The sequence below is a fragment of the Chelonia mydas genome, chromosome 3 (genome assembly GCF_015237465.2).
Source record: "Chelonia mydas isolate rCheMyd1 chromosome 3, rCheMyd1.pri.v2, whole genome shotgun sequence".
NCBI lineage: Eukaryota > Metazoa > Chordata > Testudines > Cheloniidae > Chelonia > Chelonia mydas.
The window spans coordinates 78,935,873-78,954,190 of record NC_057851.1 but is presented as its reverse complement, the minus strand read 5'-3'; the positions used below and the strand labels follow the sequence as shown (position 1 = coordinate 78,954,190).

General features: G+C 41.4%; 1 protein-coding gene across 2 annotated transcripts; it reads right to left on the bottom strand.

Moving 5' to 3' along the window:
* Nucleotides 1-1,265: 1,265 nt before the first annotated feature.
* QRSL1 (glutaminyl-tRNA amidotransferase subunit QRSL1) lies at nucleotides 1,266-18,312 on the bottom strand. 2 transcript variants are annotated; one of them, XM_037894570.2, is made up of 11 exons: nucleotides 18,136-18,312; nucleotides 16,751-16,910; nucleotides 15,830-15,928; nucleotides 14,205-14,301; nucleotides 12,889-13,065; nucleotides 11,186-11,361; nucleotides 10,962-11,074; nucleotides 8,564-8,756; nucleotides 6,644-6,761; nucleotides 3,065-3,270; nucleotides 1,266-1,746 (listed from the first exon to the last, which is right to left on the bottom strand). In XM_037894570.2, the coding sequence occupies exons 1-11, from the start codon at nucleotides 18,157-18,159 to the stop codon at nucleotides 1,535-1,537; spliced, it is 1,575 nt and encodes a 524-aa protein (XP_037750498.1). In that variant the 5' UTR covers nucleotides 18,160-18,312; the 3' UTR covers nucleotides 1,266-1,534. The 2 variants fall into 2 exon arrangements, with proteins under 2 accessions (XP_037750498.1, XP_027675643.2); XM_027819842.3 differs by lacking the exon at nucleotides 18,136-18,312 and adding an exon at nucleotides 17,516-18,022.
* Nucleotides 18,313-18,318: the final 6 nt, after the last annotated feature.

Here is an 18,318-nt window from a genome sequence, read left to right as displayed (position 1 = left end):
CACATCAGTTGGCAGCCCCCAGGGGGTTTCTGTGATCCAACCCATCACAGTGGGATTCTAGGGGTGTAATCTACACACCACGTTGCAGGGGGCAGGATGATGGAATGGAATCTATGGGCCCTTAGACATACAGCGAGCCCCAGGACTAGACTGACCGATAAGTGATAAATGTGTAGGACCAGTAGCTGTTTCCTAGTAGCTGCTGTGTAAGACATACAACTAGTATTCAGGGAGATGAAACGCAAGAGTTTAAATGGAACGTACATAATAAATGTAGCTGAAAAGTGAAATACTTCTAATGTAGGTGTCCATATCAATCAACACTAGGTCTAAACTGACAAACTGGATCCTAAACAAGAGAGGTCTCATACAATCAGAAATGTAGGGCTTGAAGGGACCTTGAAGTTATCCAGTTCAGCCCCCCAACTCCTGAGGCAGAACCAAGTAACTCTAAACCATCCTTGACAGGTGTTTGTCAAACCTGTTCTTAAAAAAACTCCAATCCTCTAGTCCCTCACCATAATTATCTCATTTCTTTTCACCATCTTAGCTTGTGAGAAGAAAATGGAGCATCTAAAAATGACCAACTGTTACAAAGAAATAAGCACTCATGGTGGTAAAGTGGAAAATAATATTCCTGAGGGTAAATTTTGCAGATGTTAGTGGCTGTTTGTTAAATCTTCCATTCTAACATCTGGATTGGAAACGTTCAACAGTCAGATGATACATTTCCTCATTGTAGGCATTGGAGAAAAGAATGTACTAATTTATGAAACTGCCTCTGATTTTGGTTCCTGAGCTGTGATTATAGCAAAATAGAAGGGGCAGCAGGAAGAGCAATTTCTGAAAATTAGAGGGTTGTTTCTCAAAGGAAACATCTGTAATTAGCCCTTATTGTGAAAAGGCTTTCTAAGTACCACAGCAGCCTCCAGGATCCATACAAAGATGACTCTTCCGCACTGTACATGGTTTAGCTACCTTCTTGCTCTTGTGCATTTCCATTCACACATTCCTACACTCTCATCTTTCCAATCTAGTTGAGTGCAGAGCTTCACTAAGGCCTCCTGTGGTTGAGGACTCCTTCATGGCTTGGTTTCATTGGAGCCATGTAACCTGGGAGGCAGCAGGAGACCAGAGCTCCTGGAAACTATACATGCTTAAGGAAGAAGCCCATGTTTGTTCCACCAAGGAATGAATTCCGCAGGTTTCTTTGTATGAAGGGTAGGGAAAGCAGCTCTATAATTACAAGACATACACTTTATACCTACCATGAAAAAAATATATATTCAAACTATACATGCAGTTGTAGGGAACATACCAGGGGCCTCACTTCAGTTTAATTACACAGTAACAAAGCTTCCCTGCTTTGCTCTTGCATTCTGCTTGAATACAGATGTGTTTAGACTCTACAGCCTGTCATTTGCACAGATAAATGGAAGGACTACATTTCTTTTCAATCTGAAACAGTACAAAGCGATTGAGAAATATTCTAAAATCCTCCTTACTTCCGCTACTAAAACCACCAAGTCCTCTGTTATGAAAAAAAGGCTGATTTCTGATGGTGACCGACAGTGTGACCATGATCCATCATTCCCTGTAATTGTATCATGGGGAATTTTACTTGTTTTTCAAACCATTTGGCTACAGTAAGAAGCTGCTGCTCCTGGAATGCACGTCCAATAAACTGAAGCCCAATTGGCAAACCTTTCTCTGAAAGTGCTGTAGGAACAGTTATGGCTGGCAGCCCTGGGGGGAAAAAAAGCAAAATTATTAAAACATCACATGTGCAGGATTTGCTATTACATATATTGCTAGAATTATTACAAACGACACTCTTAGAAAAAATAACCAAAACAAATGCATGTAAGCTTTTAAGGCTTGTCTCTTTGCATTTTAGCAGTACAACCAAGATTATATTACTCCTGGGGGAATTCTGCACCACTGCACACGTGCAGAATTCATGTTCCCCACAGATTCTCCACCCGCACAGAAAATACATTCTCCCAGAGAGGCACTGCAGTTGCACCTTTCACCCACCAGGTGCTTGTGGTGCCAGAGAGTGGGCAGCCGGCTCACCAGCTGGAGCAGCCAGTCAGACAGGAATGGGGCAGAGGTTGCGTTCCTCACAACATGCCTGTGGGGCCCAGGTGAGGAGGCATGGGATATGGGGGGCGGGGTGGACACAGTGGGGCTGCTGGGGGATCACAGACTGGGATGGGGGCACAGGAACTACCGGGGTGACAGCATTGCACCAGGGTTGAATGGGGGGGGGGGGAGAGGAGGACAGGGACAGATGTGTTGGACTGAAGAGAGGCTAGGGGGGGGTCAGCCAGGCTCCCTGTAGGGGGAGGCTCCTCAATTCCCAAACAATTCCTCCCCTCCCTCGCCCGAAATACCACCTGTTCCATACTTCTCCCACCCACACTCAACAACCCTCTAGGTTCACTCCCAGGCTCCTTTCCAGAAATTACTTCCCTCTCCCTCAGCTCCTCCATTACCTCTGATTCCCCCAAACCTTTGCACTGCTTCTGAGGGGTGTGGGAAATAGGTTTCTGTACTGTAGTTTAAATGAATTACTACTCAAAGTTCTGTATTAATATGCCTAGTAAGGAATCTATTTATCAAAAAAGTTTCCTGAATCTCTGTCTGTGTTGTTACAGATATACTTGCCGACAGGTATTTTGAAATAAGTTACCAAAATAATTGAAACTTGGGCATGATTATATTGTGTTATTTTAACAAATAAAATATGCAGAATTTTAAAATTGTGTGCCGAATTTTTAATGTTTTGGTGCAAAATTTATGTTTTGGTGCAGAATCCTCCAGAAGTAATTATATACTTAAATTCTTGCACATTTAATGAATGAACTCACTTCACACTGCTACCATCTTATGGTCAATATAAGCTTTGCTACTCAGAGAAACAAGCTGACAACTTGGTTCAGACAGTTGCTTTCTATACAGAGGTGCTATAGAAAGAGGGCAGCTGGCTGGAGAGAATGGATACTAAATTGAAGACTAGCTGGGAAATATGCTAAGGAGATGCACTTCTCTCTCTACTTACCTGCCATGTTTGCGGCCTGTGTAAAAATATCATCCTGTGCACTGCGGGTTCTGTTGTCTTCTTTGATAAACTCCACATATGGTATTGTATCACTTAGAGTGGTGGGAGTGAGCAAAACATCAATACCACTATGGAAAACATTCACAAAGTCTTTGGCAATGAGTCGTCTCACTTTTTGGGCCTTGATAAAATAATTCTCATAATTCCTAGGAACAAATAGTCACTGGTGTTAGAAGTTAAGTTTAAGACCATCAATAATTTAAATTGCTAAGTGGCTATTGGGGGAAAAAAACAAGCCCAGTGTTCCCTTTGGGTTGAAGGGCTGCACCATAAGTACTTAGGGTTTCAACAGAGAACAAGATCAGTCATCAAAGCAGCATGGCTGCAGATGAACTAATGACACTAAAGCATATTCTTAAAGATGAGCCATGAAACAGATCTGGGGAGAGACCTGGGGCAAACACCACTGAAGAGACTGGAGAGGGAATATAAATGAAGGAAAACACAAGCCAAGTGGAGGGTAGGCTCAAATCAAGATAGTATTTTATGACCCAGTCTTTTTCTGCAACCCTATTGTTTACTTATCTACTGAACTTCATTGCATGACGGAAGTGATGTCTGGAAAAAAATGACTGTTGTCTTATAGTTGTGATTTATCAATCATTTAGGGACTCTATCTGGCAAGGCACTTAAGCACATGAACAGTCCCACTTGACTTCAGAGGGACTACCCACATGCTTAAAGTTATATGTTTCAGGTGTGTGCTTTGCTACTGGTCCTTCTTATTGATATTATACAGAAGCACACCAGGTCTTTGTCTAAAATTCCCACAGTCATTTACTTTATGTAAGCAGCAGTTTAGACTGACGGAAGCTATGAATTAATCTGTTTTTCTGCATATCTGAGGCAGAAAAACTGACAATTTTATATTTCATTCCTACATCACATGCAGCATTACCCTGAGTTTAAGGATTTAATGTCAAGTTTAGAGGTTCAGTTTCAAAAGAATTTATTAGTCAAAAATAACTGGTACTGTAAACATTTTATGGGTAATTAGCAAATGTATTGTAAATGCCAGTGTCTGCTGATAAAACAATCCAAATTATCCAGTACATAACTGTCAGCTGATCACTCTGAAGCTCTGATTTGCTGAAGAGTTGTCCTGAAAACAAAGTTGAATGTGTCTTAACTTTTCAAGGGAACCTGGTACTTATTCTTCCAAAGTGATTGTAAAGATCAAGATATCACTGATCTCCGACAGCAAATCCATTGTATTATGGAAAATGGCTCTTTCTGGGGTTATTTATGAAACCCTACCTACCAGACTAAGGAAAAGGTTAGTTGCAGAACTAATAAAAATGTTCAAGACTCATGTAAGACTAAAGGGTCTTTAACCAGTTTTCCTGGTCTACATTTTTTTACCCTAACTACTTTTAAAGAATTTATAGGAGAAGAGACCGAGTAGATACATTTTAGACTTCACTGACGATATATGCAAGCATGCATAACTTCAAGCATCAATCTAGTTATTTTATGGATTTTACATCTTAAAGAAAATATTTTGTAATTTGAATATAGCAGAGAACAGACATGGCTCTCCTGCAATCTATTAGGATAATGTTATTTTAACCCTAAATTCTGTTCTTGATGATTCATTTACTGTGGATTGTAGCAAAGTGCTGAGACTCCCCCCTGCTTAGCTCTTGTAGAAATCACTCCTGTTTTCCTTCACCAAAACCGACCCACACAGATTGTCAAGCATTCACCCTACATTTATGATAGATGGCCCAGGCAGATGTCATCAGAGAACACTAAATTGAGGATGCTTAGCAATAATATTGACAGTTCAGAGGGGCTGGCTGCTCATATGCTGACATCCCTGTCGTGAAGACACCCAGCTTTTATTAGCTCTAAGAGCTTAAAGTAGCAGGAATATTCTTGTGTGTGCTCAGTGTCACAGTTTAGGGCAATTGCACCTGCATCTCCCCTCAGTGGTTCAGCAAAGGTACCCATTCTCAGATTCCAGCTCCCCAATGGTCGCCTTTCTGGGTGGAGACCCATGTTTCTCTCCCTATTTCCAGGCTGCACAGTTCTTTGCCTTCACTGTATATTTCCCAGCAAAGACAATCTGCCTAAACAGACTTGCTTGCTTTCTCTTCAGAGACTGATAACAGAGGGATTGCTACAGATATAAGGTACCAAACAGTTCTTTCTGTGCAAGCCTATTGTATTCTTAAGGTAAAAAGCACTATAGAGAAAACAATTCAAAACATACACTCTTGTTAATAAGCTTACCAGGAACCCCCACCCTAACATGGATTCTGACACGGTAAGTCCTTCAGAGGACCCTAGGGGAGTCCTTGTGATTCCCAGTTCATGACAGCTTTGAGGATTCCCAGTTCATGACTTCTTCAGCTCAGAACAAACATACTTATAACAAGTTCAGTTCACGGGTCTTTGATTTGAAGTTTCCAGATACAGGTAATTAGCATACAATGGGTCCCATTCCTGGGGGCTACCTTCAAAAAGCTCAGAGGGGAGAATTTGCATTCCCCTGACCCCCCAGGTATTTCCTCGAAAATCCACTTCAAGTCTTTTTGGAACAATATGTGTGAAGTTACTAATACCTTCCAAAGATTGTATTAATCTTGTCTTCCTGCTTAAGCAGTTCCACACGATCTCACAATAGTACATAAACACTTTTAATACAATGAATTCCAAAAGATGTTAAATTTAATTCAATAAAGTTTATTTTAATAGATACGGTTCAGTCAGGATGTGGCAGGAGATTGTTAGTCTGCAACACTCAGTTTTCTTAAAATAATTATGACACCCTGTGTCAGTTGTTTTGTGGCAATGTGGAAATCCTCATTGTTTGGAATCTTAACAGGGTGGAGGCAGAGAAAGTGGCATTCTCCAATTATAGTCATAAATGAAGACAGATTGAGACTGAGTGGAAATTAAAAGTATGTTCATTCTGAGTTCACATACCCGTTCATCCAGCTGAACTGCATAAACATAAGGTTCCTCACAAAAATAAATGAGTTTACTTGATCACACCAGTACAATTTTATTTTCTCTGTAGACTCAAGCAAAGAGGTGGGGAAGGTGAGAGAGATATATAAACTAAGGGCCACATCATCTGGCTTTCCATGAGAGGCATCAGTAGAACATAATAAATGTTTCTATACCTGGAGAACTTTAGCAAGATTAAATCGGCTTGATGCTGATGGCCACAGAACATTTAAATATAGAATAGTTAGGGCTCTATTCTGATTTCACTGACAAACATCACAGACTATGTTTTTGCATAGCTTAATCCAAGTGTGCCAATAGGCTACTCAAGATGCAAATCACACAACGTGTTGTTCTACCTTCCTAATTTCCAGTTAAGAGTAAAGGAAAGCATTCTTTTTAGCCATTAATAATGGTTTGCTACATATTATACACTTAAACCAATATAAATAGATATTGCCTTAGCAACAAAGAATTTGTTCGACATAAGTAATTTCATCATAGCTGCTTAACAAATAAGTCATTAATATGGTACATTTGAGCTTTAAAATATGATGAACTTACTGTTTTAACAAAAAGTAGTTTCCGGACAGAATTCTTCCTCTTACAACATCATTAAACCCTTCCCGTCGAGTTGCAGCGTACATGACTTCTGTGGACTTGTCAATACTGGAACGGTGTCCTAAAAATAAACCACCAGTGATCTGGAAACAAATCCTGAAGACCCATGAAAACTATTAAACAATATAAATTATTGACCTTCACAATGACATACTATGTCAAGTGCACTAGATGTTAACGTGCTATTTTTCCACACAAAAACTAAAAACTTAAGCTAAATATTATATGAATTCTGGAATCATACTGCAACTATACATTTGGGGTCTCTAGAAGTGAAATATTTCTATTTATCTGTACTGAGAAGTACAATGGAGTGTGCTACAATATGAACACTCCTGCCTCTGATCTTCAGTCTGACATGGAAGGTAGAGAGAACTCTTATCCTTCATGACATGAATGTGTAGAAGTATTTCAGTAACACTGATAGCTCACCCTTCAGTTTATTTTGAGTAGAGACTAAAAACTGATCTGAACAATGCATACATCCTTTGTGCTGCACAGTACACTCCTCAAAGAACACAGCTGAGAACATTTCTCTCAGACTAAAAACTTGCTTGCCAAAATGAAAAGCAACAACTTATTTACAAGGGGTCGGATCCTAAGCTCACTGTCTTCAATGAGATTCAGTGGAATGAATTCAATAAACTTCGGATCAGGCCCTAATCTTCCCATAACTTAAAGAACACCCAAACTTCAGACAATCAGCACTGGCGTAAGCAGTGAAATTCCACTGATTTCAATTAAGCTGCACTTGCTTAAGAGTTTGGCCAATCACTTAATTCTGTGAGGCAGGGACAGGTACACAGAGAGGATTGAGTCTAATTCAAAGTCTTTTTATGTACTGGGTTTTTGGGGATAGCTACAATATCTCAAAACCCCAGAATGTGAGCATTAGTTAAATAGAAAACAGAATCCAAAAAGGTCACATACTATAAACAACATTATAATGGTGGGTTTGTGACAAAAAGAAAGAAGAGGGGGTGAAAAAAATCACAGGAAAAGCATAGTTAAAAGGGTTTCAGAGTAACAGCCGTGTTAGTCTGTATTTGCAAAAAGAAAAGGAGTACTTGTGGCACCTTAGGGAGAAAAGCACCATGTGTCCTTCAATAGCCAGGTGCAATGGGGATGTTTAAGGAAGTTATTACACCTAATTCAAATTACTATCTGGTAAAAACTTAGATATAATACTAAATCTTTTGATAGTCCTGGCTTATTTTAATGCATTGAGAGTGACTGACTTCAGAAATTAGCTGCATTTTTATTTTTCACTCACCAGCACCACACATACCATAATCAAGTGATACACTCATTAGACAAACTAAAATGGCAAACCATTAAGACAACAACCCATCTTGGTCAAGTCACAAAATACAATCATGAAAAAGATCTTTTAAGTCTATCTGGTTCATTTCCCAGATAATTCAGGACTATTCCCTTGTTTACATTAACTAGGCTGCCTTTTTTTTTTTTTTTGGCCAGGCCTGTCTTTGGATGTCTCCAGTGATGGGATTTTTTACTCAAGTGCTTCTAAATTCTAAATATTTTAATGCACAGTATCTCACTCAATAAGATGGCAAAACATTCATGTATATATTGAGCACTTTATGCTTTTAATAATTCACAGTTTCTGAAAACAAATTATTTTCATCTTTTCGCCACAGGCAGAAAGCCAGTGCAAGTTTCATGATCGCTTGGGATATCTCCTAACATTCAACCATGAAATGCAGGTAACCATGTATGTTAAATCACCACAGTGCACACACCTATGACAGGCATCTTTATGCCACTTAATGATCAACAAAGTGAATGTTACTTTATATTATATGTAATATAGCCCTTTTTCCTTTGAAAACTTAAACTTACCATATTCTAGTCCATCAAACCTGGCCATATTTGATGCTACTTCTGCTGTGCACAGCACATGATAACATACAATTGAATAACGTGTGTGGGGTAGACTCACTTCAATCACCTTGGCACCTGCATTCTCAAAGAGGTCAGCAGCTTTAGACCAAAGTGCCAGAGTTTCACTAGATAATCCTGGTGCATGATATTCCTTAGTGGAGAACAAAAGTTAGGAAATGAATTCTATGCATAAGCATCTTCACAAATAATTTTACGTGAGTTTACTTTCAATGGTTCTTAATTATCGGTTGACAGTAAGCAAGCCAAACTATGTAATATACTATTAGATGCAAATACTGTTTAAAAAAAAATGCAGCGATGAGCACTAGTTTAAGTATTTATTAGATTTATGTTTTTGCTGACTGTTAGGATATTAAATCATATTAAGTTCATAAGTTTCATAGATTTTTAATGCCACAAGGGACCATCATGATTATCTAGTCTGAACACCTGCATAATGCAGGTCGTAACATTTCACTATGCACTTCTTGCTTCAATTCTATAATTTCTGGATAGGAAGCTGCCCACTTGTCAGTCTATTAACTGGGACTGTGCAGTTCATGGGACAGCACATCTTAAATTTTAAGCCACGATACCAGGCCCATTATGAATGTTAAATCAGCAGAAACAATGGCCAAAGCACATCAGTGGCAAGTGTCATACCTAGGTCAAAACACAGCACTAAAAAAAGTCTCATAATATGAGAGTTGGTGACAAGCCTCACTCTGTGTATACTCTTAGGGTTTGTCTACATGGAAATAGCCCAGAATAGCTATTCCACAGTAGTTCACTGCATAGACACTCTTATTCCGCATTAAAAGTGCCTTTTTGCTGTTTATTGAATAGCATACGCTTCCTAACCATATTAGCCTAAACAGCAAAAGGCACTATTAGTGAGGAATAAGACTGTCTATGCAGTGAGCTACTGTGGAATAGCTATTGCACTTTACATTTATATCCTAGTTTATTCTCCATTAACTTTCCCATGAAGACAAGCCCATACCAAGGAGACAAGGACAGCCAGCCTGATTAGCCTAAGTTTAGTTGAATATCCACTTTTGTAGACAGTGTCAGTTCAGTGTCAAAATATGGGACCAATCCTGCAGACGTGACCATAGTACTAACAGAGTTGCTTATATAAAAAAAATCCACACTACTGTAAAAGGGGCACTACTGTCAGGAGATCACTTATTAAAAAAGTCCTTACTTGTTACCACCACCATTTTGGATTACTAAAATTGAAATATTTACCATATAATTTACAAATTACTGTACATGCTCTTTTTGCATTTCAATCAAATTGGACAATGAAAATAGACTATTCAGTGATATTTTTGTTTGATTAAATTTTCTGGTTCACCTGTACTAGCACAACGCTTGGATTGCAATTAGTGAAGGGGTGTTTAAATCCAACTGTTATCCCCTTATCTCACAGAAGGAAACACATTCATAAAAGGTTTTTTTTGGCCTATTAATAGAAAGACAAAAACCTAAATTTTGTCCCTCGAACACCTGATCCCTAATTAGAACCCTTTCCCTGCTATTCCCTTCTTTGCACGGCACAATAATCTTTTTAAACAGTATTTTGTATTAATACAGTGCCTTTCAACCCAGGATCTCAAAAGCACTCCACAAACATTTATTAAGTCTTAACATCCCTGTGAGGTGAGTATTATGCCCATTTTACACTCAGGCAATGTCTACACTCTGAGCTAGGGATGTGATTCTCCTACTCACGTACATGTACTCCCGGCAGCTCGATGAGAGCTTAGCACGAGTATAAACTGCAGCGTAGCCACAGTAGCATCGGCAGCAGCAGAAAAGCCATAGCTGAGCTATGCCGAGTATGTGTCCCCTGGTTTCAAGCGGCACAACTCTGCAATGCCTCCACTGCACGTGCTACCATGACTACACTGATCTTTATACTCGGGCGAGCTATGATATGTGTACACAATGATAGGTCATCGAGCTATGATATGTGTACACAAGCTGAGGATGCACACCCCTAGCTTGTAGCGTAGACATAGCCTCAGGCACTAAGAAAAAGAGTGATTTGTTTGAGGTCAAACAGGCAGTCGGTGAAAGAGCCAGTAATAAAGCCCAGGAACTCAGGCTCCCAGTCTCCGCTTATAAAACTTCTAGACAACATTCCCTCCAAAGACTGGACAGAACTCTACAGAGAGAGTCAATGCCCTATAAAGGCCTGAAGAGGTTGACACCGAGCAATGAGATACACACACTTTCACTCCCATGCTGTCTCTGCAGATCCAAATCATTGCAGACTCAGGGAGCAGGATATATAGGTTTTTACTCTGGTATGAATTTTTTTCCCCAGTGATATAGTTGAAAATGCTACCTTTGGTATTCCTATACAGAGCTTGCTGGCATCTGTAAAACACGTTAGTTCAAACGACTTAAAGGGGTCCTGCACAGTAGTAGAGTCTTTAGGATCATGCCCTGCAAGCACACCTGAAAGATGAAAAAGGGCTCATGACACACAGAAAAAGTAATACAGTGGATTCTTGAATTCAAAAGGTTTTGAGACAAACTGTATACAAAGACATATGCACTAGTAAATACCCAATACAATTGCTGCATCGTCCACACATCTGGTTAAAATTCCTGGTACATCCATGGAGTTCACTAGTGGAATGAGACCATGACGAGAAATCAGTCCATAGGTTGGCTTTAAACCTACTACTCCACAGTGAGCCGCTGGGTTTCTGGTGGACCCTCCTGTATCTGATCCTAAAGCCCTACAGTTTAAATAGAACCATCATTAATAGAATTGAATACTTCAAAAACACATCCAAATTGTATCTGTTCTTAAAGAGGTACAGTTTTAAATTTATCAGAGGGGTAGCCGTGTTAGTCTGGATCTGTAAAAGCGGCAAAGAGTCCTGTGGCAACTTATAGACTAACAGACGTATTGAAGCATAAGCTTTTGTGGGTGAATACCCACTTCGTCAGATGCACGAAAGCTTATGCTTCAATACGTCTGTTAGCTTATAATGTGCCACAGGACTCTTTGCCGCTTTGAAATGGAATTTTTTTTATATACAAATATGAGAATAATTTAAAGTGCTCCCATTTATTCTAGTCCTTTCTTTACTATTTAGTATGAAGCAGCAGCAGTTTTCAGTTTACAAAGACATGCTGATAAAATACGCCCTTCACATCTAACAACAAGGCTTGTTCATCAAGGAATATTACTTTTTTCGTGTTTTCTAAGATTGAGGCTGTGCATTGTGATTTCCCTTCTATACCAAAACTGCACCTGCTATACCAGGGGAAGGCAAACTATGGGCCACGGGCTGGATCTGGCCCGTCAAGGTTTTCAATCCGGCCCGTGGGATTGCCAGCCACGTGGCGCAGCGGGGCTAAGGCAGGCTCCCTGCCTGCCCTGGCCCTGCTCCCAGAAGCGGCCGGCACCACGTCCCAGCAGCCCCTGGGGGAAAGAGGGTGGGCAGAGGGTTCCGTGCGCTGCCCTCGCCTGCAGGCACCAGCCCCTGCAGCTCCCATTGGCTGGGAATGGGGAACCGCGGCCAATGGAAGCTTCGGGGCTGGTACCCACAGGTGAGGGCAGGGTGTGGCGGAGCTGCCTGCCCCACTCCACCACCAGGAGCCACTGCCGGATGTGCTGGAGACTTCTGGGAGCGGTGTGGGGCCAGGGCAGGCAGGGAGCCTGCCTTAGCTCTGCTGTGCACTGCTGCCACCCTGGAGCTGCTCGAGGTAAGCGGCGCCAGGCCAGAGCCCACACTTTGAACCCTTCCTGCATCCCGCACCCCAACCCCTTGCCCTGAGCCCCTTCCTGCACCCCAACCCCTTGCCCTGAGCCCCTTCCTGTACACCACACCCCCTCCAACACCCCAACCCCCACCCTTACATACAATTTCCCCACCCAGATGTGGCCCTCGGGCCAAAAAGTTTGCCTATCCCTGTGCTATACTCAACATTTTTAGTAAAGCTGGTTGCAATTTTGATTGAGCCTCTGAGGGGTGAATGTCTGGGCTCGGAATGAAATGATTTAAACGTACCTACATGTAATCACTTTTAATTTGTGTTACGCATTTCAGTATCTCTGTGTTCTTCATAGTAGAACTAATTCTTCAACACCAATGCAAATAATCCTACAGTTTCAAACAAAAACATTACCTTCCGTTCCCCAGGCACTACACTATAAACTAGGTTACTGAAAGACTCAAAAAATCAAATTAAATTTTGAGGAAAAGTGCACAAGTCATTATGAAGCATTTAATTAACGGTTCTAAAAAGGCTCTTACGCAAAGCATGTGAAAGAAGACACTGCAGCAGCGCTACCTCCTGAGCTTCCTCCTGTTATCAACCAATTGGAGTCTTCATTTTCAGGATGGGAGTTCTGCACACATTTGTCTCTGTACTGCCTTGAATAACTCCAGGGGTTTCTAACTGGTCCAAATATTCCATCTGTGCTTCCAGATCTGGTGCGAGAAATTCAGATTGAAATATAGTTGTCTGTATTTATCCTGTTATAGACTTCACATTATTAATACAATGTTTTTCTTCCAATTCCACCTTTTACTCCTGGCCCTTCAGGCAAATCGGATTGTGATATGGAAAGGCTGATATAGATTTACTTGTGAAGCTGACCCCAATACCGTTTTAAAAGAGTTGCAGGAAATCATAAAAACCTATAGTTATAACTTCACTCCTTCCTTCTGCAGAGCAGACTGAGGGCTAAATTCTCCCTAGTGTAAATTAAGTATAACTCCACTGAAGTCAGGGGACTCACACCATGTAAGCATCAGGCAAACCAAGTTATAAGTCTGCTTTGAAACGAAGGTCTTCAAGCCTGAGATACATTAAACTACCAAAATTGGGTATGAGAAAACCACACAAGATGACCTCTTGAAGTAGTATGTCACAAGAAAGTGCCACACCATGATGGCAGTGTAGACTGTTCTGTAGAAAGCATAGCTCTTCTTGGAACAAAAGAAGGTTTCCAAGACAAGGCAGATTGTGTGCAGAGGCAATGTGATAATTCTCATGCTTAATTCAGTTACTAAGAAAAAAGAAGCCACCTTGAAAGAAAATACTACTCAATTAATCCCCTCAATACCATCCTACCACGCACAGCTGCTACAGTGTCTGGCCCTCTTTTCTTTAAATGAATGAATTCACAATGAATACACACCCTAATAGGACAGATTTCAGAGTAACAGCCGTGTTAGTCTGTATTCGCAAAAAGAAAAGGAGTACTTGTGGCACCTTAGAGACTAACCAATTTATCTGAGCATAAGCTTTCGTGAGCTACAGCTCACTTCATCGGACGCATGCGTCCGATGAAGTGAGCTGTAGCTCACGAAAGCTTATGCTCAGATAAATTGGTTAGTCTCTAAGGTGCCACAAGTACTCCTTTTCTTTTTGCGAATAGGATAAATATTCACTGAGAAGTTCACAGACATAGTCATCATATTCCACTAGTCACCCCTGGGGAGTAAATATTTACCACCATATAACAAACATGCATAAACTCAGCAGTTTAGGATTAGAGATGAATCATAGTAGACACTGTAGTTATATTACTATGCAATGATATTAAATATTTAATATAACTTACCCCATTGCAAATTCATCTAGGTTTGTTTTTCCTAGAAGCACAGCCCCCTGATCCAATAACTTCTGAACTACTGTAGCATTGTAAGGTGGAATATAACCTTAAAAAAAAATCAGATTGGTTAAAAAATTGTCTGATACCATCTGGAGGACTTTCAATAACTACTCCTCCAAATGTTTCAAAGTAATCATCTCTGCATGGCAACTGTCATTGTGCAGTGCTACCAAGTTTCTTTGTGACAGTAGCAGTGATAATCAAAATTCATTGATAACAAACAAGGAATAAGTATTAACTAGCACTTTTATTATTTCCTAGAGTCTTCTTCTCCTGAGACTGAACGAATCCTACAGTTAATTCAGACCTTGTTCACATGGAGAGGAGAACCAGGCCAGTTATAAGAGCACATAAACAGGGTGATTGCAGCCAGAGGTCTAACAGTTTCTCTGACCAATACTGATGCAGATATTTTTTTCTGAGAAGGATGTTAGAGCAGTGGTGGGCAACCTGCGGCCTGTCAGGGTAATCCGCTGGCAGGCCACCAGACCGTTTGTTTACATTTGCACAGCCGCCTGCAGCTCCCAGTGGCCGGGAATGGCGAACCACGGCCACGCAAATGTAAACAAATGGTCTGGCAGCCTGCCAGCAGCTTGCCCTGACGGGCCGCATGAGGCCCACAGGTTGCCCACCATTGTGTTAGAGCCTATATCAGAGTTTCACCCTCAAGACTCTCACCCACACTATCCCCGTCAATCACAACTGCTTTGGTGGCATGCAGAGTAAATGGTAATTTTAGATAACTTGACCCTTGCTGTTCAAAGGATATAGTCAATTTTTCCCCTTTCATTGTTACAACACAATAACACGAATTGAAATAAATTAGTAGGATTTCCCCCCAATTTTTTCAGTTCGTTTACCGTGTGTATTTGTCAGCACTTTTTTGTATCATCAGTTTCGCTCTTTACCCTCATTAGTTAATGTTCCCTGTTTGTGGTGGTCTATTACACAGCTACAAGAGAGAGAATTTTTCTCCAAATAGGAAAATAATAGTGCTTTTATTAATAAAACATATTGCAATGCTACGAACATCTTAATGGAACTGCTAAGTGAAACAATGAGCTATGGGTATGCAAAAAAAAAAAAAAAAGCAGCTTTTTATAAAACAAAAAATTATAAAAGAATTATGAACTGATGACTCACATCAATATGAAAGACAACTGTTGAGCTCAAGAACTAGGACCAAGTCTCTAAGAACACAACAAAAATTGTGTTTGCATTTTTGTATGTAGAAAGATAATTTAACAAACAGAAACAAAAAAAAACACCGACTACTCTCCAGTAACAGAGTAAAATGTAACCTGTTGATAGAACAGTTACATTTTAATGTATTGATTATAGTTAATATTGCATTGTTTCATTTATTTACATTGTTACAATATCAATAGTTTTTTAAATATATGACTGCAAAACCCACAAAAGTTTGGCAGATGGAGATAAAGGAAGTTTACTGCCTGAAAGTACTTGAATTCATTTTTTGAAAATGACTAGGTTTTAAGTAGGTTGTGCTGCTTTAGAGAAAAGGACTAGAGCTTCAAAATGGTGTTTGCTTTGCCTACAACGCATTACTTTACCTTTCAGCATGTTTGATGCACATGTTGTTTCAATACCAGCTGTGTTGAAGTTGTCTTTTACTGCAACAGGAATTCCATCTAAATCCCCCAGTATCTGACCTGCGTAACGAATTGGTACAAGGACAACAGAGTAAAAGCTAAGTATTAAAACACACTGTCTATGTTGCTCAGCAATGACATTTTATTTTACTCTTCAGCTTCACTTTTACGTGGAAGTAGGAGTTGTACTCAAATGCTTTTAAGTTATATTTTCACAAAAGGTCTTTTGTTTTCAACTCTAACGTTAAGGACTTTGCTCAGGCCAGATTTAGTTCCATACTGCATATTCTCTGCAACTCAGAAAGTGGCTTCCAAACTAGGTAAATTATTCCAAAAGATGCTTACCACCTCAGCTGTGGCCATGCAATTCTTATTTCATCCTTAGACAGCTACTTAAATCTACTCCATTTCCAAGCCAGGAGTCCTAGATTCTGCCTTCTGATGCACAGCAATTGTGCTCGGAATTAGTAGTTGGACAAAGAGTCTTTCACAGCTGACTATTAGTTATCCAGAGAAGAATCTCAAAGGGGATAAACGCCTTGAAGCTGAAGTATCTTAACTGGCATTTTGCTGAAGCAATGGGATAGTAGGAACTGTTAGACAGACAGAAGAGCAGATCTACCAGGTTGAAATTCTTCTGCTCCTGCCCCTGTTCATTCCCCATCTTTTGTAAATGGTGATGACCTCAAGTGCAATCAGTATACGTCCACAGAGCCCTTAGTCTCAATAGGCCCCATTGTTGTTCACTACAAGCAAATCAAATGAACAGTAGACCTCACTTTCTTTTTTTAAAGTTAATGAGTCTAACAAAAGGTTCCATCCACTACAGTCAAAAAAAATTATGAAAGAACAGCAATGAAATACAAATCTAGGGTAACTTACCTCTCCTATATCGCTCCTCTGATTCTTCAGCCTGTTTTAATGCTGTGTCTTCTGCTATAGTAATGTAAGCATTAAGAAATTTTGTGGCTTTGATAAAGGAGAGACATCTTTGACAAAGCTCTGTTGGAGTCACTTGGCCTTCTTTCAGTGCTGCAGAGATCTGAAAGGACAGTTTCCATTTTTAAATTGCAAGATCCTAGTTAGAAATATTGGTATGACTTGCAAGAATTATTTCAGTCAAGTTTCTAAAACTAATTCCCTCTCTCCACCCTTAATTTTGGGGATAAATTTGATACATGTAGTACTTTTATGATGGAATAAAAGCATTAGCTAAGAATGCACTCTGCCAACTTTCACAACTCTTTCAAAGCATTTCAGCCTCAACCAGCAATGCCACTGCTATTCTGGTCATGTCCTGAGTAATTTCTAAATACGCTGGCAACATGAAACCCAGTCCTTCAAACTTTTATGCATGTGAGGAGTCTCGATCACATCCATCATGTGCACGAGGGTTTATAGGATCAGGCCCATCATTTGTAACTGGTTATTGTGGATCCAAATACAAGTTTTGCAGCATAATTATGATTAAAGATGGTTTTAAACACAGCTACAAATCCCTACTCTGCATAGAGCCTTTGTTAACTTGCTTTTGGCTGGTGAGGAAACTCACCAGCCAAAGCCTTGTTCCAAATAGCACCACTATCTCCCTCTTCATAAGTTAAAACATACACAATCATCCAAAGAGAATGAAAACAAGATTTTAACCAGGCTGTATTCAGCTAAGGTGGCCAGACGTCCGGATATTAGGAGCTCTGTCTTATATGGGACCCTATAACCCATCCTCCACCTGTCCCGATTTTTCACACTTGCTGTCTGGTCACTAGCTCATGGGCAATGCGCTGCAGCCTAGACACCCCTTGGAGAGGAGGCGGCTTTTATTAAGAGCGCTGCTTGCTCTGTGTCCTGCCAACGCCTCCCTCCCTAGCCCCAGCTGGGCCGCAGCGTCCGATGCGGGACTGAGTGTGTACGGGGCTGCGCCAGTGCCACAGCGCGTCTCCTCCCCGCTGCTGGCTGCGCCACTTCTTGCTCTTGCGGGGTTAACACGCTCCGCCGCCCTCTTGGCCTTTGCGGCGCCGCCGCCAGCGGGGGGGGTGAGGGGGAAGGGCGGGCGCCTCGCGTGGGCACAGCCGGGTCGGGCGCTGCGGGGAAAGTTACACCGCGCACACCGGGTACCCCGATACCACGGCGATGGGCGCGGGCCGGGCTCCAGGCAGTTGCTGCAGGCAAAGCTCGGGGTTCCGCTTCCGCCCCGTCCCCACAGGTGGGAGCCCCCGAGCCGCACCGGGGGGGGAGGTGTCGGCGCCACGCGCCCGAAGCCCGCTCACTTCTCTGAGGGAGACGCGCAACATCCTCTCCGCGCCGCCACTCCCCCCGGCCGGGGACCCCGCACGGCCACCGCTAGGGCGTCAGGCCCCTGCTCGGCCGGCCGGGCCTGGGCGCTGCCATCTTGGTGTGCACCGCTCAACATGCAGCGGCTCCATTGGCTCGAGTCTTCGCCGACGGGCATG